Source organism: Heterodontus francisci, chromosome 1 (genome assembly GCF_036365525.1).
Source record: "Heterodontus francisci isolate sHetFra1 chromosome 1, sHetFra1.hap1, whole genome shotgun sequence".
Classification (NCBI taxonomy): domain Eukaryota; kingdom Metazoa; phylum Chordata; class Chondrichthyes; order Heterodontiformes; family Heterodontidae; genus Heterodontus; species Heterodontus francisci.
In genome coordinates this window covers 14,579,142-14,603,934 of record NC_090371.1, presented here as the reverse complement: position 1 = coordinate 14,603,934, position 24,793 = coordinate 14,579,142, and the positions used below count along the sequence as shown (strand labels likewise).

The window sequence follows — 24,793 nt, the reverse complement described above, 5'->3', positions numbered from 1 at the left end:
TTCCCTTCCCCCCCCCTTCTCTCCTCCCTCCCCCCCCTTCTCTCCTCCCTCCCCCCCCTTCTCTCCTCCCTCCCCCCCTTCTCTCCTCCCTCCCCCCCCTTCTCTCCTCCCTTCCCCCCCCTTCTCTCCTCCCTTCCCCCCCCCTTCTCTCCTCCCTTCCCCCCCTTCTCTCCTCCCTTCCCCCCCCTTCTCTCCTCCCTTACCCCCCCCTTCTCTCCTCCCTTCCCCCCTTCTCTCCTCCCTTCCCCCCTTCTCTCCTCCTTCCCCCCCTTCTCTCCTCCCTTCCCCCCCTTCTCTCCTCCCTTCCCCCCTTCTCTCCTCCCTTCCCCCCTTCTCTCCTCCCTTCCCCCCTTCTCTCCTCCCTTCCCCCCCCTTCTCTCCTCCCTTCCCCCCCTTCTCTTCTCCCTTCCCCTCCCCCTTCTCTCCTCCCTTCCCCTCCCCCTTCTCTCCTCCCTTCCCCTCCCCCTTCTCTCCTCCCTTCCCCTCCCCCTTCTCTCCTCCCTTCCCCTCCCCCTTCTCTCCTCCCTTCCCCTCCCCCTTCTCTCCTCCCTTCCCCTCCCCCTTCTCTCCTCCCTTTCCCCCCACCCTTCTCTCCTCCCTTTCCCCCCCTTCTCTCCTCCCTTCCCCCCCCTTCTCTCCTCCCTTCCCCCCCCTTCTCTCCTCCCTTCCCCCCCTTCTCTCCTCCCTTCCCCCCCCCTTCTCTCCTCCCTTCCCCCCCCTTCTCTCCTCCCTTCCCCCCCTTCTCTCCTCCCTTCCCCCCCCTTCTCTCCTCCCTTCCCCCCCCTTCTCTCCTCCCTTCCCCCCCTTCTCTCCTCCCTTCCCCCCCCTTCTCTCCTCCCTTCCCCCCCCCTTCTCTCCTCCCTTCCCCCCCCTTCTCTCCTCCCTTCCCCCCCCTTCTCTCCTCCCTTCCCCCCCCCTTCTCTCCTCCCTTCCCCCCCTTCTCTCCTCCCTTCCCCCCCCCCTTCTCTCCTCCCTTCCCCCCCCCCCTTCTCTCCTCCCTTCCCCCCCCCTTCTCTCCTCCCTTCCCCCCCCCTTCTCTCCTCCCTTCCCCCCCCCCTTCTCTCCTCCCTTCCCCCCCCCCTTCTCTCCTCCCTTTCCCCCCCTTCTCTCCTCCCTTCCCCCCCCTTCTCTCCTCCCTTCTCTCCTCCCTTCTCTCCTCCCTTCTCTCCTCCCTTCCCCCCCCTTCTCTCCTCCCTTCCCCCCCCCTTCTCTCCTCCCTTCCCCCCCCCCTTCTCTCCTCCCTTCCCCCCCCCTTCTCTCCTCCCTTCCCCCCCCCTTCTCTCCTCCCTTCCCCCCCCTTCTCTCCTCCCTTCCCCCCCCTTCTCTCCTCCCTTCCCCCCCCTTCTCTCCTCCCTTCCCCCCCCTTCTCTCCTCCTTCCCCCCCCCTTCTCTCCTCCCTTCCCCCCCCCTTCTCTCCTCCCTTCCCCCCCCCTTCTCTCCTCCCTTCCCCCCCCCTTCTCTCCTCCCTTCCCCCCCCCTTCTCTCCTCCCTTCCCCCCCCCTTCTCTCCTCCCTTCCCCCCCCCTTCTCTCCTCCCTTCCCCCCCCTTCTCTCCTCCCTTCCCCCCCCTTCTCTCCTCCCTTCCCCCCCCTTCTCTCCTCCCTTCCCCCCCCCTTCTCTCCTCCCTTCCCCCCCCCTTCTCTCCTCCCTTCCCCCCCCCTTCTCTCCTCCCTTCCCCCCCTTCTCTCCTCCCTTCCCCCCCCTCTCTCCTCCCTACCCCCCCTTCTCTCCTCCCTTCCCCCCCCTTCTCTCCTCCCTTCCCCCCCCTTCTCTCCTCCCTTCCCCCCCCTTCTCTCCTCCCTCCCCTCCCCCTTCTCTCCTCCCCCCCCTCCCCCCTCCCTTCCCTCCCCCCTCCCCCCTCCCTACCCTCCCCCCTCCCCCCTCCCTACCCTCCCCCCTCCCCTCCCTCCCCCCTCCCTTCCCTCCCCCCTCCCCCCTCCCTTCCCTCCCCCCTCCCCCCTCCCTTCCCTCCCCCCTCCCTTCCATTCCCTTCCCTCCCTTGAAATGTATTTTCAGAGCAACTTACCTTGAAACAATCTCCTCTGTCTAATAAAAATGAAGCAAATGTCCAAAATGACTAAATAATTGAGATAAAATGCCCGACGAAACCTCTCCTCCTTCCATTTTCAAAAACCCGCGCCGAAGCTTTCGGAAGATTGACGCACATGCGCACACGGTCTCGGGACCTCTGCGCATGCGCTGCGGTCCGGATTGTCAGGACCAGTTTGCGCATGCGCAAGGGTCAACCTGGCGTGTTCCCCGAGGAAGATGACATTAAGCGATGACATTGTCTGCGCATGCGCAAACTGGTCCTGGCAATCCGGACCGCAGCACATGCGCAGAGGGCCCGAGACCGTGTGCGCATGTGCGCACCGCGGTGCATTCCGATGACGTAGCGTTGTCATCAATCACTTTGATATCATTCTTTAAATATGGAGACTAAAACTGAGCATAATACTCCAGGTGTGGTCCCAGCAAGACCCTATACAATTGTAGCAAGACTTCTTCATTCTTGTACTCCAGTTTCCTTGGAGTAAAGGCCAAGATGCCATTTGCCTTTTGAAGTGCTTGCTGTACCTGCATCCACCTTTTCTATGTTCCTTGTACAGGTACAATCTGCACATCAAATTTTAAAAGTTTCATGCCTTTTAAAGGATATTCTGTTTTTCACTTCTTACTACCTCACACCTCCTCACATTATACTCCATTTGCCATCTTGTACTCTCACTTAACCTGTCGGTATCTCTTTGCAGCCTGTTTGTGTCCTCCTCACAGCTCACGGGAGGCAGTGGTGTAGTGGTATTGTCACTGGACTAGTAACCCAGAGACTCGGGTTATTGCTCTGGGACGTGGGTTCGAATTCCACCATGGCAGAAGGTGGAATTTGAATTCAATTAATAAATCAGGAATTAAAAGCATCTAATGATGGCCATGAAGCCATTGTCGATTGTTGTAAAAACCCATCTGGTTCACTAATGTCCTTTAGGGAAGGAAATCTGCTTCTATAATATAAGCAAAATACTGCAGATACTGGAAATCTGAAATAAAAGAAGAAATGCCGGAAATATTCAGGTCTGGCAGCATCTGTGGAGAGAGAAATAGAGTTAACATTTCAGGTCAGTGACCCTTCATCAGAACTGGCAGATATTAGAAAAATAAAGCGGGGGGAGGGGGTGGTTGGTGTAAGAAATAACAAAAGAGAAGGTGTTGATAGGACAGAGGGTCACAGAGAATAACTGACCAGATGGTCATGGAACAAAGGCAAATAGTATGCTAATGGTGTGCTGAAAGGTAAGGAAATCTGCTTACCTGGTCTGGCCTACATGTGACTCCAGACCCTCAGCAATGTGGTTGACTCTTAAATGCTCTTTGAAATGGTCGAGCAAGCCACTCAGTTGTATCAAACCAGTACAAAGTCAATAAGGAATGAAACCTAGGCACCGGAAACAACAGCAAACCCAGCCCTGTCGACCCTGCAAAGTCCTCCTTACTAACATCTGGGGAATTGTGCAAAAGTTGGGAGAGCTATCCCACAGACTAGTCAAGCAACAGTCTGATATAGTCATAGTTACTGAATCATACCTTACAGGCAATGTCCCAGACCCCAGACTGCGCCATCACCATCCCTGGGTACGTCCAGTTCCACCGGCAGGACAGACGGTGGCGGCACAGTGGTACACAGTCGGGAGGGAGTTGCCCTGGGAGTCCTCAACATCGATTCCAGACCCATGAGGTCTCATGGCATCAGGTCAAACATGGACAAGAAAACCTCCTGCTGATTACCACCTACTGCCCCCCTTCAGCTGATGAATCAGTACTCCTCCATGTTGAACAGCACTTGGAGGAAGCACTGAGAGTTACATGGGCACAGAATGTACTCTGTGTGGGGGACTTCAATGTCCATTGCCAAGAGTGGCTCGGTAGCACTACTGACTGAGCTGGCTGAGTCCTAAAGGGTCTGGGTCTGGGCAGGTGGTGAGGGAACCAAAAAGAGGGAAAAATATACTTGACCTCGTCCTCACTAATCTGCCTGTCGCAGATGCATCTATCCATGATAGTATTGGTAGGAGTGATGACCGCACAGTCCTTGTGGAGCCAAAGTCCCGTCTTCACGTTGAGGATACCGTCCAATGTGTTGTGTGGCACTACCACTGTGCTAAATGGGATAGCTTGCGAACAGATCTCGCAATGCAGAACTGGGCATTCATGAGGCACTGTGGGCCATCAGCAGCAGCAGAATTGTACTCGACCACAATCTGAAACCTTGTGGCCCGGCATATCCCCCACTTTACCATTACCATCAAGACAGGGGACCAACCCTGGTTCAATGAAGAGTGCAGGAGGGCATGCCAGGAGTAGCACCAGGCATACCTCAAAATGAGGTGTCAGCCTGGTGAAGATACAACCCAGGACTACTTGCGTGCCAAACAGCATAAGCAGCATGCGATAGAGCTAAGCGATCCCATAACCCAACGGATCATACCTAAGCTCTGCAGTCCTGCCCCATGCAGTCGTGAATGGTGCTGGACAATTAAACAACTAACTGGAGGAGGTGGCTCCACAAATATCCCCATCCTCAATGATGGGGGAGCCCAGCACATTAGTGCAAAAGATAAGGCTGAAGCATTTGCAACAATCTTCAGCCAGAAGTGCCGAGTTGATGAGCCATCTCGGTCTCCACCTGAAGTCCCCAGCGTCACAGATGAAAGTCTTCAGCCAATTCGATTCACTCCACGTGATATCAAGAAACGACTGAAGGCACTGGATACTGCAAAGGCTGTGGGCCCTGACAACATTCCGGCAATAGTACTGAATACTTGTGCTCCAGAACTTGCCGTGCCTCTATCCAAGCTGTTCCAGTACAGCTGCAACACTGGCATCTACCTGGCAATGTGGAAAATTGTCCTGGGTATGTCCTGTACAGAAAAAGCAGGACAAATCCAACGCGAGCAATTAGCGCCACATCAGTCTACTCTCAATCATCAGTAAAGTTATGGAAGGTGTAATTGATAGTGCTATCAAGCAGCACTTGCTTAGCAATAACCTGCTCAGTGACACTCAGTTTGGGTTCCGCCAGGGCCACTCCGCTCCTGACCTCATTACAGCCTTGGTTCAAACATGGACAAAAGAGCTGAACTCAAGAGGTGAGGTGAGAGTGACTGCACTTGACATCAAGGCAGCATTTGACCGAGTATTGCGTCAAGGAGCCCTAGCAAAATTGGAGTTGTTGGGAATCAGGGCAAAAACTCTCTGCTGGTTGGAGTCATACCTAGCACAAAGGAAGATGGTTGTGGTTGTTGGAGCTCAATCATTTGAGCTCCAGGACATCACTGCAGGAGTTCCTCAGGGTAATGTCATAGGCCCAACCATCTTCAGCTGCTTCATCAATGACCTTCCTTCAATCATAAGGTCAGAAGTGGGGATGTTCGCTGATTGTGCAGTGTTCAGCACCATTTGCGACTCCTCAAATACTGAAGCAGTCCGTGTAGAAATGCGACAGGACCTGGACAATATCCAGGCTTGGGCTGATGTGTGGCGCGAATGTTACTTGCCACTTAAATGCCAGGCAATGACCATCTCCAACAAGAGAGAATGTAACCATCTCCCCATGACATTCAATGGCATTACGATCGCTGAATCCCCCAATGTCAATATCCTGGGGGTTACCATTGACCAGAAACTGAACTTGAGTAACCATATAAATACCGTGGCTACACGAGCAGGTCAGAGGCTAGGAATCATGCGGCGAGTAACTCGCCTCCTGACTGCCCAAAGCCTGTCCACTATCTACAAGATGTAAGTCAAGAGTGTGATGGAATACTCTCCACATGTCTGGATGGGTGCAGCTCCAACAACACTCAAGAAGCTCGGCACCATCCAGGACAAAGCAGCCCGCTTGATTGGCTCCCCATCCACAAACATTCACTCCCTCCACCTCCGACGCATAGTGACAGCAGTGTGTACCATCTATAATATGCACTGCAGCATAGCACAAAGGCTCCTTAGACAGCACCTTCCATATCCGCGACCTCTACCACCTAGAAGGACAAGGGCAGCAGATGCATGGGAACACCACCACCTGCAAGTTCCTCTCCAAGCCACACACCATCCTAACTTTGAGGTATGTTGCTGTTCCTTCACTGTTGTTGAGTCAAATTCTTGGAACTCCCTTCCTAACAGCACTGTGGGTGCACCTATCCCACATGGATTGCAGCAGTTCAAGAAGGCAGCTCACCACCACCTCCTCGAGGGCAATAAGGATGGGCAATAAATGCTGGCCTAGCCAGCGATGCCCACATCCCATGAACAAATAAAAAAAATCTCACCTAACTGTAATATGTAGGGAATGCTGTATTGTTGGAGGTGCCATCTTTCAAATGAGATGTGCAGCTGAGGCCTCACCTGTCTGTTCAGGTAGACGTTCAAGATTTATTCAGAACAGCTGGGAGTTTTCCTGATACCCTGGCCAACATTCCTCCCTCAACCAGGACCACCAACTAATTGGCTATTTATCTGGTATCGCTGGATGTGGAGCCTTGCACACACAATTGTTGCTGTGTTTGCCGACACAACAGTCCTGAAATTCAAAGTGATTCATTATGTGAAGTGCTTCGCAACTACTTTGAGTTGAGATAAGCTCTCTGAGGCTCAATATCACTCCACGTATTATAATCCCCTCCTTTGCCCTCAAGGCATTGAATTATTGAGTTATTCTCTGAACAGACTAAGTGAGTAATTACAAGTACATGGACTAACCATTAAAATGTCACAAAGATTTCTCCTGAATTGTACTGCTTTCGGAAGACTGTTAGGAAAGCTGTATCCCCAGAAGAAAAATGTTGCATGAGTTTCTTATAAAGAAATTGAAATATTGCCAAGGCCACTATTATGAGTTGGGTCTCCAGGCAGCTTTGACTGTCCAATCCTAAATTGTTACAGTACCACAGTAACCTATGTTTTTATTTGAAAGGAAAAAGAACAAGAATTTTGCAGCTCCTGGAACAAAAACCGGGTATTGATACTCTGAAATACTAACTAGAAGCATTTCTGTATTTGCTCAGTCTTAATAATGGGTGTCACCGTATTTCGGTACATGCACTCGATGTAATAAACCAGCTTGTGCAAGCTCTGGGTCATGGTCAGGTTGACACTAAAGTTACGTTCCACAAACCTAGCATCTTAAAGTGTCAGTTTCTTTCTTGACAGCTATCTTCCTTCAGCCACTTAATCTAGGCTGATACTCCCAGTGCAGTACTGTCGGAGATGCTGTCTTTCAGTTAAATTGAGGCCCAGTCTGCCCTTACACCCTGTTGGATGTAAAAGATTCCACTGCACTATTTGAATAGGAGCAGTTGATTTATCTACTGTGTCCTGTCCAATGCTTATCCTTCAATCAACATCGCTGAAATATATGAGAAAATCACAGGATCGTAGAATTGTTGCAGCATAGAAGGCCGTTTGACCCATCGTGTCCTTGCTGGCTCCGAGGGAGCAATTCACGTACTGCCACTCCTCTGCCCCTTCTCCATGACACTGCACATTCCTCCTTTTCATATATTTAGAATATTTAGAAAATGTAGAAAAATCTACGCTGCAGGAGGAGGCCACTCTGCCCATCGTATCTGCGTCAGTTGATAAATGAGCCACCCATCCTAATCCCATTTTCCAGCACTTGGTCTGTATCCCTGGAGGTTACGGGACTTCAGGTGCACAGCCAGATACCTTTTAAATAGGTTGAGGGCTTCTGTCTCTAGTCCCCTTTCAGGCAGTGAGTTCCAGACCCCCACCACCCTCTGGGTGAAAACCTTTCCTCATCTCCCGTCTAACCTTTCCACCAATCACTTTAAATCTATGCACCCTAGTCACTGATCCCTCTGCTAAGAGAAATATGTCCTTTTCATGCGCTGTATCCAGGCCCCTCACAACCTTGTACAGCTCGATCAAATCTCCCCTCATCCTCCTCCATTCCAAGGAAAACAACCCCAGCCTATCCAATCTTTCCTCATAGCTGCATTTTTCCAGTCCTGGCAACATTCTCATTAATCTCCTCTGTACCCTCTCTAGTGCAATTACATCCTTTCTGTAATGAAGTGACCAGAACTGCACGCAGTACTTAAGCTATGGCCTAATTAGTATTTTATATAGCTCTAGCATAACCTCCATGCTCTTATATTTTATGCCTCTGCTAATAAAAGAAAGTATTCCATATGCCTTCGTAGCCACCTTATCGATCTTTTCTACCTTCAAGGATCTGTGGACATTCACTCCAAGGTCCCTCACTTCCTCCACATCTCTCAGTATCCTCTCATTTATTTGGTATTCCTTTGCCTTGTTTGACCTCCCCAAATGCATCACCTCACACTTCTCCAAGTTGAATTCCATTTGCCACTTTTCTGCCCATCTGACCAGACCATCAATATCTTCCTGCAGCCAACAGCTATCCTCCTCGCTATCTACCACATGGCCAATCTTTGTGTCGGCTGCCGACTTCTTGATCGTGCCCCCTACATTTACGTCCAAATTGTTAATATACACCACAAAAAGCAGGGGACCTAGTACTGAGCCCTGCGGAACGGCACTGGAAACAGCCCTCCAGTCGCTAAAACAGCCGTCAACAGTTACCCTTTGTTTCCCGCACTGAACCAATTTTGTAACCACCTTGCTGCATTTCCCTGGATCCCATGGGATCTTTCCTTTTTTCACCAGTCTGCCATGTGGGATCTTATCATAAGCCTTGCTAAAATCCATATCGACCACATCAACTGCTCTACCCTCCTCTATCTTCCTTGTTACTTCTTCAAAAAATTTGATTAACTTGATCAAACAAGATCTTCCCTTAACCGATCCATGCTGGCTATCATTGATTAACCTGTGCCTTTCTCAGTAACAGTTTATTCTGTCTCTCAGAATAGATACCAATAATTTGCCCACTACTGAGGTTAGGCCTGTAATTATTCGGTCTATCCTTTGCTCCCTTTTTAAACAGAGGTACAACGTTAGCAGTTCTCCAATCCTCTGGCACCACACCTGTATCCAGTGAGGACTGGAAAATGATGGCTGGACCCTCTGCTGTTTCCTCTCTTGCTTCTTTTAACAGCCTGGCCCTGGTGATTTGTCAACCTTCTAGGATGCGAATCCCATTAGTACTTCCTCTCTCCTATGTTTATCACATCTAATACATCGCACTCTTCCTCCTTAACTATAATATCTGCATTGTGCCCCTCTTTTGTGAAGACAGACGCCAAAGTATTCATTAAAAACCATGCCAATATCTTCCGCTCCTACACATAGGTTACCTCTTTAGTCTTTTATGGGCCCTACTCTCTCCTTGGATATTCTCTTACTCTTAATGTATTGGTGAAACATCTTTGGGTTCACCTTGATTTTGCTTGGAATATTCTTTCATGCCCTGTCTTTGCTTTCCTAATTTCCTTTTTGATTTCACCCCTCTACTTTCTATACTTCTCTCAGCTTTCTGTAGCATTGAGTTCTCGGTGTCGGACATAAGCTTTCCTTTTCTGCCTTATCTTACCCTGTAGGCTTCTTGACATCCATGGGGCTCTAGATTTGGCAGCCTCACCCTTTTTCTTTGTGGGAACGTGTTTACCCTGAACCTCTTGAATCTCCCCTCTGAATGCCTCCCACTGTTCTGACCTTGATTTACCTTCAAGTAGCTGTTTCCAGTCCACTTTTGCTAAATCACTCCTCAGTTTAGTAAAATTGGCCTTGCCCCAATTGAGAACTTTAACTCTTGTTCTACCTCTGTCCTTTTCCATAATTATGTTAAAACTGATTAAATTATGATCACAACCACCAGAATGCTCTCCCACTGCCATTCCTTCCACCTGCCCAGCTTCATTTCCTAAAACTCAGTCTAAAACTGCACCCTGTCTTGTTGGACTTGCTACATACTGAGCAAAAAAGTTCTCTTGAATGCACTTCAAGAAATCTGCTCCCTCAATTCCTTTCACACTAAAACTATCCCAGTTAATATAGGGGTAATTAAAATCCCCCACTATTACTGCCCTATTGTTCATGTCCTTCTCAGAGATTTGCCTACATATCTGCTCTTCTCTCTCCCTCTGACTGTTTGGGGGTCTATAATACGCTCCCAGCAGTGTGATTGCCCCTTTTTTGTTCCTTAGCTCAATCCATATGGCCTCATTTGATGAACATTCCAACATATCATCCCTCCTCACAGCTGTAATAGTTTCCTTGACCAAAATTGCACCACCCCTCCTTTCTTATCCCACTCCCTATTGCATCTGAAAACCCTGTAACCAGGAACATTGAGCTGCCATTCCTGTCTCTCCTTAAACCATGTTTCTGTAATAGCTATGATTATCATACTACCATGTGTCTATATTTGACCTCAGCACATCTGCTTTATTTGCTGCACTCCTTCCATTGAAATAGATACCCTTGAGTACTTCCGAATTCTCTCTCTCATTTTCTAACCCTTGTTTCCTCTGTCTTCCAGACTCTTCAATTTTCTGCCTTCCATTTTAATTTCTGATTTTTGTCCCAACTGAGTCTACTCTCAGGTCCCCATCCTCTAGCCAAACTAGTTTAAACCTTCCCCAACAGCACTAGCAAATCGTCCTGCAAGGAACTCCGTCCCGGCTCTGATCAGGTGCAACTTGTCCGCCTATACTGGTCCCATCTCCCCCAGAGCTGTCCCAATGTCCCAGGAATCTAAAGCCCTCCCTCCTGCACCATCTTTTCAGCTATGCATTCATCTGTTTTATCTTTCTATTTCTATACTCACTTGCGCGTGGCACTGGGAGTATTCCGGCGATTACTACTTTTGAGGTCCTGCTTGCTAATTTCTTACCTAGCTTGCTAAATTCCGACTGCAATAGCACATCCCTCTTTCTACATATGTCATTGGTTCCGATGTGGACCACGACTGCTGGTGTTTCATCCCCTTCAGGATCTCTGCATCTGCTCAGTGACATCCTTGAACATGGCACCTGGAAGGCAACAAGCCCCACTGGATTCATGTCAGCAGCCACAGAAACGCCTGTCTGTTCCCCTAACTATTGAATCACCTATCACTATGGTTATTTCAGTCTCCCCTGTACCCCACTGTGCAGCCGAGCCACCAGTGGTGCCATGGACTTATCTCTGGCTGCACTCCCTAGATGAAGCATCACTTTCCTCAGTATTCAGAACTGAATACCTGTTGGAGAGTGAGATGCACTCAGGGGCCTCCTGCACTACCTGCCTGATTCTTTTTGACTGCCTGGTGGTCACCCATTCCCTCTTTCCCTGCATACCCTTAAGCTGTGGGGTCACCACATCCATAAACATGCTATCAACGGAGCTCTCATCCTCATGAATGCACCGCAGTGTCGCCAGCTGCCACTCAAGTTCCAAAACCCGGAGTTCAAGCTGCTTCAATTGATGACACTTCCTGCATAGATGGTTCTCCAGGATATGGGAAGCATCCTAGAGCTCCCACATAGCACAGAAGGTGCACTCTCGAGGTTGAAGCAGCCCTGCCATTCCTTTATTAGTTGATCCTTTGCTTCTGCTAATAACCTTACCAATACTACAACAGCTTAGAATTATTAATAGTAGTACTGATAAATCCTACTAAAACTCAATACAGTTCACTAGTTAAAATAAACCTTACTTTAAAAAAAACAACTTCTCACTTGTTCCTTATTAAGCTTTTTACGCACATACCCTAAAAGTAGTGTACTAATCCAGCTATTTGCTGATACTCCCTAACAGCAGTTACTCACCAACCAATCACCTTGCAGCTTTCCTGTGACGTCACTGTTCACTTTGTTTTCAAACTCCGATGCGCCTGGACCCCTCTTCTGCTCTCCCGGAAGGTTAGTCCACTTTTGCTAAATCGCTCCTCAGCTTAGTAAAATTGTCTTTACCCCAGTTTAGAACTTAAACTCCTGTTCTGAATTATGATCACTGCCCCCAAAATGCTCTCCCACTGCCACTCCTTCCACCTGTCCAGCTTCATTTCCTAAAACTAAGTCGAGAACCATGTCCTCTCTTGTTGGACTTGCTACATAGTGACCAGAAAAGTTCTCCTGAATGCACTTCAAAAACCCTTTTTCCTCCATTTCTTTCACACTAAAACTCTCCCAGTTAAAATCCCGCACTATTACTGCCCTGTTGTTTTTGCACTTCTCAGACATATGCCTACATATCTGCTCTTCTGTCTCCCTCTGGCTGTTTGAGGGTCTATCGTATACTCCCAGCAGTGTAATTGCCCTTTTTCTGTTCCTTAGCTCAATCCATATGGCCTCGTTTGATGAACCTTGGGATATATCATCCCTCCTCACAGCTGTAATTGTTCCTTCAAAGTTGCCATCCCCTCTCCTTTTTTATCCCCCTCTCTGTCTCGTCTGAAAACCTTGTAACCAGGAACTTTGAGCAGCCATTCCTGTCCCTCTTTAAGCCATGTTTCTGGAATAGCTATGATATCATACTGCCACATTTCTATCTGCCCTCAGCTCATCTGCTTTATTTGCTATACTCCTTGCATTAAAATATCTGCCCTTGAGCACTGCCAAACTCTGGTTATCATCTCATTTATGTTTGTGGGAGCTTGCTGTGCACAAATTAGCTGCTGTGTTTGCTATATTACAACAGTGACTGCACTTCAAAAGTACTTCATTGACTGTAAAGCACTTTGGAATGTCCGGAGATCATGATGCTAGACTTTCGTTCTTCAGAATGAAATCTTGGACCTTATGTTCTCAAAGGCTTAATAGGTAGAATGTAGAATCTTCCCAGTAGACTTCCAAGTAAACACAGTACAATCGAGCAGTTAAGTCTTGAATTGTGGCATCTGCAATTCTGTATTTATTTATCCTGCCTGGTGCTGTGGGTTACTTCAGGCTCAAATACTGAACTTGTGCTGGACGAAACAGATATTTGTCTGACAGTGAATATCTCTGATCTGTGCAAACCAATCAATAAACTTGTTAGAATTTTGCAGACCTGTCATGTCTTGCTCGTTTTGATTTGGGATGTGTAACCATCTTCTTCACCTGCATTTTTCCGTCCGTTAGTTGGCTGTCAGATGTCAGCTCACCAAAGTGAAGGCAAAAGAGGTTGAAGGGATGTGGCAACTGTCTGGATGGAGCTTCTTGCTCTCTTAGGGACATAGGAAAGCAGAAGTAGGCCATTCAGCCCGTCGAGCCTGCTCCACTATTCAATACGAGCATGGCTGATCATCCACTTCAATTCCTTTTTCCCACACTGTCCTCATGTCCCCTTTTGTCATTTGTATGTAGAAATCTGTCAATCTCTGCTTTAAACATACTCAATGACTGAGCTTCCACAGCCCTCTGGGGTACAGAATTCCAAAGATTCACAACCCTCTGAGTAAAGAAATTTCTCCTCATCTCAGTCCTAAGTGGCTTACCCCTTATTTTGAAATTTATCCCCTGGTTCCCCTACCCAGCCAGGGGAAATATCCTACCTGCATCTGCCCTGTCTATCCCTTTCAGTGTTTTCTAGGTTTCAATGAGATCGCCTGTCATTCTTTGAAACTCTAGAGAATACAGGCCCAGTTTCCCCAATCTCTCTTCATAGGACAGTCCTGCTATCCCAGGAACAAGTCTGTGAACCTTTGTGGCAATAATATCCTTCCGAAAGTAAGGGGACCAAAACTGCACACACTACTCCAGTTGCAGTCTAAGCAAGGTTCTGTACAATTGAAGCAAGACTTTGCTACTCCTGTACTCATCCTGTTGCGATAAAGGCCAACATAGCATTAGCCTTCCTAATTGCTTGCTGCACCAGGTCTCTGTACATCTACACTTTCTAATCTCTGACCATTTAAGAAATACTCTGCACATATATTCCTCTGACCAAATTGGATAACCTCACATTTTTTCACATTATATTCCATCTGCCATGTTCTTGCCCATTCACAAAGTCTTTCCAAATCCACTTGAAACCGCTTTGATTCTTCCTTGCAACACACGTTCCCATCTAGTTTTGTGTCATTCGCAAACTTGGAAATATTACATTTGGTCCCCACATCCAAATCATTAATATATATTGTGAACAGCTGGGGCCCAATCACTGATCCATGTGGTACCCCACTAGTCACAGCCTCCCATCCTGAGAATGACTCGTTTATTCCTACTCTGTTTTCTGTCTGTTAACCAATCCTCAATCCATGCCATTAGATAACATCCTATCCCATATTCTTTAATTTTGCTAACCAATTTCCTGTGGGGGACTTTATCGAAAACCTTCTGAAAATCCAAGTATACCATGTGCAGTAACTCCCTTTTATCAATTCAGTTATCCAGTGTAAACGGCAACACATAGAAAGGGCGGTGTCCATGTTGTAGCTGCTATGTATTCCAAATAGATTACCCCAAAACAAGTCTGGGAAGCCTGCCCCTTCGAGGATACAATAGAACAGTGGTTATATTACCAGAGTGGTAATACAGAAGGCTCGACAAATAATCTGGGGAATGTGATTTCAAATCCCACCATGGCAGTTTAAGAATTGAATTCAGGTAATAAAAATCTTGTGTCAGTAAAAGTGACCATGAGGCTGTCGGATTGTCATAAAAACTCAACTTGTTCCTTCACGCTCTTCAGGGAAGGGAATCCATTGTCCTTACCTAGTCTGTCTTATGTATGACTCCAGTCCCGTACCAATGCAGTTAACTGTTAACTGCCCTCTGAGTGGCCAAGGACTACAGTCAGTTCAGGTCCACAAGGGATGGGCAATTTATTCTGGTCTTGTTTGCGACACCCACATCCCAAGAATTAATTAAAATAAAAAATACTCTGATGTGTTGTATGTCCCTGAATAGTTCACAGCCAGAGTCTGTAACTGGGGCAGAATACGACAGGACCAATTTAAAATACTCCCCAAATTGTTTGCAACCTTATATGTCAGGGAGCTGAAGCGTGACGGTGAGGTGTTGGGGGGCAGGGGGTGTCTCCCTTTCTAACAGGTTGACTCAGCCCCTTTTCTCCCACTTGAAAGGACCACGAGACTGTTGATTGATGTGGGACCCCCACCCCCACTTCCTGTTGACCATGTCAGTACCCTGACAACTGCCCAAAGATGCTACCTTTCATTGGCAGTTCTAGTCACCCTATCTCCTCTTTGAGACACTAACCCTGTTTTCTATTTTTCAGTGTTTTTGGCGTTTAGTTCAGGCAATTAGGTTTTCAGTGGTACAAAGCAAAATACTGTGAATATTGAAAATCTGAAATAGAACCAGAGAATGCGAGAAATATTCAGCAGGTGAGGTCATTAACCTGAAATGTTAACTTTGTTTCTGCTTCCAGAGACGCTGCAGAGACAATACTGAGTATTGCTGGCATTTTCTGGTTTGATTTTGGATTTCTAATGATACTCCTACTGCAGCAGGCTTTACAGTGGTTTCGATTACAGTGGTGCCAACCAGTTATCAAAACGCCACTGGAGTTTTAGGGAATTTCCCTTCAAACTGATGGCTTATGCGTTTTTAATGTGTATATATTTCCTGCATTTGCAGCTTTCTATCAGCAGAAACTTCTTTACCCAGAGAGTGGGTAGAATGTGGAACTCGCTACCACGTGGGGTGGGTTGAGGTGAATAGCATAGATGCATTTAGTGGGAAGTTAGATAAATATGTGGAGGAGAAAGGAATAAAAGTTTATACTGATAGGGTGATATGAACTGATGTGGGAGGAGGCTCATGTGGAGCATAAACACCAGCACAGACCAGTTGGGCTGAAAGGCCTGGTTCTGTGCTGAACGTCTACGTAATTTTAACTGCACTCATTTTGTGCGATTTGCGCATTCGGTTTGGCTCGCGAGGCAGATGTTTGTCAAGACGCATTGGAAGCTCAAGAGTAGCAGAAAATGTTATAGTAGAAAACAGAAAATGAGATGGGACTCAGCCATCTCTTTCAGAGCGTGCAGTTTTGGAGAGCATCTGCTGTCCAGTATTTAACCCCCTCCAAATCTGTTGCTGTTTGTGCGAGTTCTGAGGTCAATGCCCTGATGTTAAGAAGAGCCTTAATCAATAAAGTACTTAACATGGAGATGTGGGGTGGGGGGGGGGGGGGGGTGCGGGCTGCAAGAAAGGATTTAACTCAGATTAATTTCCAATATTGACCTAAAGGACCAACAGTCAGGACCTTGTAAATGTGCTGAAAGGCTTTCGTTACTTGATAGATATAATTTGAGATAAGGAGCTTTGGGTAAAAGGTGGGGGGGGGGGGTCTGCTGTGTTAACAGATGGAGGGATAATAATGTTTCACAGCAGTAATTGCATCGTTGACGTCTTTAAATGAGAGCAGAAACAGACTGTAATGATATTAAAGCCTGGGCTTTGTTGGAGCTGATTGTGGACCTGTGGGGAGGAGGGGGCTTTGCAGAAGCTTGGATTAGCAGTAATGAGTATAATCCTTTGGATTGATGCTTAAACTCATCATATCATGGAGGGTGACATGCTTTTAAGTATCTCCAAGCGATTTGCCAGCCATAGAATATAATTGGATGCAAACATTTGTTTTTTTTCCCCTAATCTCCTTTTGGATACATAATGCTGTTATGCAAAGAAAATATGTACTTTTAAAATTTCACTTTGGCTTAAAGACGAAATTTCTGTGTCAGATTCTTTCTTAAATTTGTTTTTTTGTCTGAAAAAAGTTTCAGTTCGAGAAAATTGGAAGCAGGACTCCAGCTTATTTTAGATTATAAACAAATTATTTCATGGCTCTGCCCCATTGCTTTTTTTGTTGAGGGGGAGAGAAGGTGATCAAAAAAAAATTCCCTAACTTTTGAAAGGTTTTTTTAGTATTTCTATGAACTGAAGTGTAGACCAGGAGAATACGTTGTGGTTGGGAGAGTTTAGAAGGTCAGAAGAATATAATTTTGAACTCCAAATCAGCATGTGGGTCGCAAATCTAATACTGAGGGAGTGCTGCATTGTTGGAGCTGTTGTCTTTTGAGTGAGAGGTTAAACAGAGGCCCTCTCTGGTAGGCATAAGAGATCTCACTGCCACTATTTTAAAAAGTAACTATGCTGAAGGATGCACCATCCGTGGCTAACTAAGGAAGTTAAGGATAGTATCAAATTGAAAGAAAAAGTGTACAATACTGCAAAGATTAGTGGAGGTCACAAAATTGGATAGATTTTAGAAATCAGCAAAGAATGACTGAAAAAATGAGGGAGAAATTGGAATGAGAGAAAGCTAGCTAGAAATAGGAAAACAGATAGTAAGAGTTTTGTGAAGGGGAGGTCATGTCTTACTAATTTGATTGAGTTTTTTGAGGAAGTGGCGAAGATGATTGATGAGGGAAGGGCGGTGGATGTTGTCTATATGGACTTTAGTAAAGCCTTTGACAAGGTCCCGCATGGCAGACTGGTGCAAAAGGTGAAGTCACACGGGATCAGAGGTGAGCTGGCAAGATGGATACAGAACTGGCTCAGTCACAGCAGACAGAGGGTAACAGTGGATGGGTGTTTTTCTGAATGGAGGGATGTGACTAGTGGTGTTGCGCAGGGACCAGTGCTGGGACCTTTGTTGTTTGTAGTACATATAAATGATTTGGAGGAAAATGTAGCTGGTCTGATTAGTAAGTTTGCGGACGACACAAAGGTTGGTGGAGTTGCAGATAATGATGAGGATTGTCAGAGGATACAGCAGGATATAGATCGGTTGGAGACTTGGGCGGAGAAATGGCATATGGAGTTTAATCCGGACAAATGTGAGGTAATGCATTTTGGAAGGTCTAATGCAGGTGGGAGGTATACAGTAAATGGCAGAACCCTTAGGAGTATTGACAGGCAGAGAGATCTAGGCGTACAGGTCCACAGGTCACTGAAAGTGGCAACGCAGGTGGATAAGGTAGTCAAGAAGGCATTCGGCATGCTTGCCTTCATCGGTCGGGGCATAGAGTATAAAAATTGGCAAGTCATGTTGCAGCTGTACAGAACCTTAGTTAGGCCACACTTAGAATATTGCATGCAATTCTGGTCGCCACACTACCAGAAGAACGTGGAGGCTTTGGAGAGGGTACAGAGGAGGTTTACCAGGATGTTGCCTGGTCTGGAGGGCATTAGCTATGAGGAGAGGTTGGAAAAACTCGGATTGTTTTCACTGGAACGACGGAGGTGGAGGGGCGACATGATAGAGGTTTACAAAGTTATGAGCGGCTCGGACAGAGTGGATAGTCAGGAGCTTTTTCCCAGGGTGGAAGAGTCAGTTACTAGGGGACATAGGTTTAAGGTGCGAGGGGCAAAGTTTAGAGGGGATGTGCGAGGCAAGTTTTTTACACAGGGTGGTGAGTGCCTGGAACTTGCTGCCAGGGGAGGTGGTGGAAGCAGATACGATAGCGATGTTTACGAGACATCTTGACAAATATATGAATAAGAAGGGAATAGAGCGATATGGGCCCTGGAAGTGCAGAAGGGGTTAGTTTCGTCAGGTATCAAGATTGGCGCAGGCTTGGAGGGCCGAATGGCCTGTTCGTGTGCTGTACTGTTCTTTGTTCTTTGTACAAGTATTCAAAAAGGAAAAGGCTAACTAAAGTGAGAGTTGGTCCCTTGGAGAGTGAGACTGGGGAATTAATGGGAAACAAGGAAATGGCGGAAGTGTTGAACAGGTATTTTGTGTATGTCTTCACTGCTGAAGATGCAAAAAACATGCCAAGCATACTTGAAAATCAAGAGGTTAAAGGGAGGGAGTAAGTTAAAGCAGTCACAGTGACTAGGGAGAAGTTACTGGGAAAACTATTAGAACTAAAGGCTGACAAGTCCCCTGGACCTGATGGCTTGCATCCTAGGGTCTTCGAAATGGCTTCAGAGGTATTAGATGTATTGGTTGTGATCATCCAAAATTCCCTAGATTCTGGAAAGGTCCTAGCAGATTGGAAAACCACAAATGTATCACCTCTATTCAAGAAAGGCAGAAGACAGAAAGCAGGAAACTACAGGCCAGTTAGCCTAACATCTGTCATAGGGATAATGCTGGAATCCATTATTAAGGAGGTAATAACAGGACATTTAGAAAATCATAGTGCAATCAGGCAGAGCCAACATGGTTTTGTGAAAAGGAAATAGTGTTTATTTAATTTATTAAAGTTCTTTCAGGAAGTAACAAGTAAGGTGGGTAAAGGTACACCACAGGTTCACTTGGATTTCCAAAAGGCATTCGATAAGGTGCCACATCAAAGGTTACTACACATAAGAGCTCATGGTGTAGGTTACTGAGGTTGGTAGATCAGCTGTGATCGTATTGAATGGCGGAGCCGGCTCGATGGGCCAAATAGCCTACTCCTTTTTTTTTATGTTTCTATGTAACATATGAGCATGGATAGAGGATTGGTTAGCTAACAGGAAGCAGAGAGTAGGGATAAATAGGGCAAATCTTTACTAGTGGAGTGCCACAGGGATCAGTGCTTGGCCCTCAACTATTTACAATATATATCAATGACTTGGATGCAGGGACAGAATGAATGGTAGCTAAATTTGTAATTGACACTAAGATAGGTAGGAAAATAAGCTGTCAAGAGGACACAGAGTCTACAAAGCGATTTAGAAAGGTTAAGTGAGTGGGCAACAATTTGGCAATTGGAGTATAATATGGGAAAATGTGAACTTGTCCATTTTGGCAGGAAGTATAGAAAGCAGTATAATATTTGAATGGAGAGAGAATTCCACGCTACAGAGAGATCTGGGTGTCCTGGTACAAAAAGTATGCAGGTACAGCAAGTGATTAGGAAGGCAAATTGAATGTTGGCATTTATTGCAAGCGGATTCAAGTATAAAAATAGAGACGTTTTGTTACAGCTGTATAGGGCCTAAGTTAGACTGCATCTGGAGTACTGTGTACAGTTTTGGTCTCCTGACTTAAGAAAGGATATAATTGCATTGAAAGCAGTTCAGAGTGGGACTGATTCTTGGGATGCAAGGGTTACTTATGCGGAAAGGTTGGGCCTATATCTAATGGAGTTCAGAAGAATGAGAGGTGATCTTACTGAAACATATAAGATCCTGAGGGAATTTGACAGGGTGGATGTTTCCCCTTGCAGGGGAGTCTAGAACTAGGACACAGTTTAAAAAATAGGGTCTCGCATTTAATATGGAAATAAGGAGAAATGATTTCTCTCAGAGGGCTGTTAGTCTATAGAATTCTTTCTCCCAGAGAGCAGTAGAGGCTGGGTCATTGAATATATACTAGGCTGAGTTTGATAGATTTTTGATTGACAAGGGAGTCAAGGGTTAAGGGGGGCAGACATGAAAGTGGATTTGAGGCTATAATCAGATCAGCCATGATCTTATGGCAAAGCAGGCTTGAAGGGCTGAATGGCCTATTCTTGCTACAAATTCGAGTGTTCTTCAGCGTACTCCCAGTCTCCTGGCTAACACCATCAAAAATGGATTAACTGGTGATTTAATCTTGATGTTGATTGTCATTCAACTAGTAATCAAGACCCAGGTTAATGCTGAGGACACTAGTTCAAATCCCACCATGGCAATTGGTGAAATTTAAATTCCATGAATTGATGAATTCAATTAATTTGGAATTGAAAGCTAGTCCCAATAATGGTGCCATGAAACTCTCATTGTCATAAAAACCTATCTGGTTCACCTATGTCCTTTAGGCAAGGGAATCTGCCATCCTTAGCTGGTCTGGCCTACATGTGACTCCAGACCCACACCAATGTGGTTGACTCTTAACTGCCCTCTGAAATGACCCAGCAAGCCACTCAGTTGTCAAGGGAAATTAGGGATGGGCAATAAATGCTGGCCTTGCCAGCGACACCCACATCCCATGAAATAATAAGAAAGGCAGTTTCCTACAACGAGGCAGGAACCCTCACAACATTTAAGTAGTATTTAGATGAACACTTGAAACACCACAGCATACAAGGCTACGGGCCAAGTGCTGGTAAATGGAATTCGAATAGTTAGGTGCTTGATGGCTGGCACAGACACAATAGGCCGAAGGGCCTGTTTCTGTGCTGTATAACTCTATGGCTCTATGACAACAACAGTATTGTGCCTGTAATGCAGTGAAACATTGCAAGTCACTTCTCAGGAGCATTAGCAAACAAAATTTGACAGCAATCCACATAAGTCAATATAGGACAGGAAGTATGTTTTAAAGGGCATCTTAAAGGTGAAGAAAGAAGTGAAGAGGTTTAGGGAGAAAACTCCAGAGTTTAGGGCCTAGGGAGCTGAAGGCATGGCCACCAATGGTGAAGCAATTAAAATCATGATGTTTAAGAGACCAGAATTGGAGGAATGTAGGGCTGGTGGACGTTAGAGATAGGGAGTGGGGAGGTCATGGAAAGAGTTGAAATCGAAGATAAGAATTTTAAAATAAGGCTTTACCGAATTGGTAACCAATGTAGGTCAGAGAACGAAGTGACGGGAAAGCAGGACTTGTAAGAATTACAGCTTTGTTTCAATTTTATGATAGGGCACAATTAAGTGTAAATATTTGTTTTATTTCTTTCATAAATGTAGATATTTTCTATCACCAGTAGATTTATTCTTCCTAACTTACCAGTCATTATTGGCACCACCCTTGATTTGATTTTGTGTAAGAAAGTCCTTTTCTCAGGTGGACTCTGGTCCTGTGGAACCATTTAAGTAAAGTAAGAGCATCTCCGAGCCAACGTCCTCCTTCAGCCAACAGCATCAAAAGCAGATTAATGGGTTGTTCATCTCATGGATCTTTAATGTTGCTGTGCACATTTGGCAATTGCATTTGCCATTTTCCAATAATTATGTTTGTGGTTATGAAAAAATTTGTCAGCAATATTGTCAGATTTTGTTAAAAATTCAGCTGGTTCGTGAATGGCTTTTGGGGAAGGAAACATGCCTTTGTTACCCGGTCTGGCCTATATGTGACTCCAGTCCCACACCAATGTGGGTGACTCTTAACTGCCCTCTTTAGTGGCCTTGCAAATCACTGAATTACATCAAAGCCAGAAGCAAGCCCACCACCAGCTCTCTGGGCAGCTAGAGATGGGCAGTAAAAGACTGAGTCAAAGTCCTTAGGGATTTGGGTGATAAAATTGAGAAGACGAGGGGGAATAAAGAAAAACTTTATTGACCAATGTTCTCTCTTTCATTTCCATCTTCCTCTTCCCCTGCCTCCCACTCCATCCTGCTCTCTCCCCTGCCCTCTTTCTCTCACATGCTCTTTCTGTTATACTTTTCCCTTTCCCATTAGACACTATCCTGCATTAAAGACTATGGAGCATATGGAGCACACTTTCTTGCCTCGGGTGAATCCCTATCGCTTCTGCACAATAATGGTGGAGGATATCCCCAGATTACGAGAGGAGATAAAGGAAGTGTCCATGTCTGACCTGAAGGACTTTCTGGAGAGCATCCGCAAGCACTCTGACAAAATCGGAGAGACCGCCATGAAACAGGTGAGTCTGTCACGCCACACAGACACCACCATACATTAGTGATGGGAGATCAAGGGATATGAGAAACTGCTTTAAGCGGGTATACACAGGCTCTCCAGAATAATACCATGGCTTAAAAGGATTAAATTATGAGGACAGAATTGCCTTGTATTCCCTTGAGTTTGAATTTTTGAGGGGCAATTTAATTGAGGTGTTTAAAATGATAACGGGGTTAGTTCGATGATATACAGAAAATCAATTTCTTCTGGTAGGGGAAACCAGTACAAGTGGGAAATATCTTAAATATTGTTGAAGCGTTTCGTCTTGTAGTCATCAGGACAATCCGCAGAGTAACCAATATATGGGAAAACAACAATGGGCCTAAGGCCGTCATTTTCGATCCTGAAAAGTGTCCAGTCTACTTCAGATTACCCTGGAAGGGTAATGTATCCCAAACATTTGAGCAACAGGTAAAGCTGTTTCATGTTGCTACTATGCGGTAGCAATACGTGTGGCGTTCGCACTAACCGAATGCTGCCATCAAGCCAAAAAGATGTCCTGCCTGTCACGCAAATGAGTAATGTGATATGAACTTCAATACCAGTGTGATGCTAGGTATATAGGCCTTATGTCCCAAAGACCGGTGGATCGCATCAAACAACACATCCCTTCTGGTCTGATTAGTAAGTTTGCGGACGACACAAAGGTTGGTGGAGTTGCGGATAGTGATGAGGATTGTCAGAGGATACAGCAGGATATCGATCGGCTGGAGACTTGGGCGGAGAAATGGCAGATGGCGTTTAATCCGGACAAATGTGAGGTAATGCATTTTGGAAGGTCTAATGCAGGTGGGAAGTATACAATAAATGGCAGAACCCTTAGGAGTATTGACAGGCAGAGAGATCTGGGCGTTCAGGTCCACAGGTCACTGAAAGTGGCAATGCAGGTGGATAAGGTAGTCAAGAAGGCATACGGCATGCTTGCCTGGTCGGGGCATAGAGTATAAAAATTGGCAAGTCGTGCTGCAGCTGTACAGAACTTTAGTTAGGCCACACTTAGAATATTGCGTGCAATTCTGGTCGCCACACTACCAGAAGAACGTGGAGGCTTTGGAGAGGGTACAGAAGAGGTTTACCAGGATGTTGCCTGGTCTGGAGGGCATTAGCTATGAGGAGAGGTTGGATAAATTCGGATTGTTTTCACTGGAACGACGGAGGTGGAGGGGCGACATGATAGAGGTTTACAAAGTTATGAGCAGCATGGACAGAGTGGATAGTCAGAAGCTTTTTCCCAGAGTGGAAGAGCCAGTTACTAGGGGACATAGGTTTAAGGTGAGAGGGGCAAAGTTTAGAGGGGATGTGCGAGGCAAGTTCTTTACACAGAGGGTGGTGAGTGCCTGGAACTTGCTGCCGGGGGAGGTGATGGAAGCAGGTACAATAGCGACATTTAAGAGGCATCTTGACAAATACATGAATAGGATGGGAATAGAGGGATACGGTCCCCGGAAGTGCAGAAGGTTTTAGTTTAGGCAGGCATCAAGATCGGTGCAGGTTTGGAGGGCCGAATGGCCTGTTCCTGTGCTGTACTGTTCTTTGATCGGCTGTTTGCAACGGGCAAGTTACGGGCCATACCCAACCAGCCCGTGCTTGCAAAACTCAAAACACAGATAATAATCCACAGTGTGCTAAGAATTACGCTGACAACCAATTTAAATTTGTTAGTAGCGCTCACAGTGTGGTGCATTTGTGCATACTGGAAGCTACATATATTAATATACAGGGCCCTGTTCTTTGCAGACAGAAAGAATATGTACAAACTTTGCGCGTGTTTCAACTAAACAAAATAAGTGACAACCATGCGCTGGTTCATTCCTCGGGGAAATGCCTTGCCCAGTCAGAGTCAAGCTGTCTGGTTTAAATTTCAAACAAAGCTTGTCAGTTAACTGTCAGTCACTGTCAACTGATGCATTCTCCATGGCGACGCCTCTACCAGTCAGAGTTCACTTGCCAACCATGCAGTATAACACTCTTCTCATGCAGTTTAAGTGTGTGTTTTCCCTTACATTGGTTATTCTTGCAGATTGTCCTGATGAGTGCAAGTTGAAAAACTTCGACAACATGTCTCTATTTTCAATAATACTCAAGTTCTGTACTACTGAACGACTAATTATCTTAAAGTTGGAGCTAGTCCATTAAGGGAGCAGTAGTATTGTGGTAACGTTACTGAAGTAGTACTGAACTCCAGAGCCCGGCCTAGTGCTCTGGAGATGTGAGTTCAAGTCCCACCACAGTAACTGGGGGATTTTAAATGTAATTAATAAATCTGAATTAAAATGCTCGTCTCACTAATAATGATGATGAAACTACCAGATTGTCATTAAAAACCCATCTAGTTCACTAATGCCCTTCAGGGGAGGAAATCT

General features: G+C 46.1%; 1 protein-coding gene across 3 annotated transcripts in view; it reads left to right on the top strand.

Moving 5' to 3' along the window:
• LOC137367890 (exocyst complex component 6B) overlaps window positions 1-24,793 on the top strand; it is a 755,392-nt gene that overhangs the window by 166,374 nt on the left and 564,225 nt on the right. For all 3 annotated transcript variants that reach the window (XM_068028681.1, XM_068028683.1, XM_068028682.1), the window contains exon 6: window positions 22,188-22,392. In XM_068028681.1, the coding sequence (XP_067884782.1) occupies window positions 22,188-22,392 (205 nt within the window). The remainder of the gene's footprint in view (window positions 1-22,187; window positions 22,393-24,793) is intronic.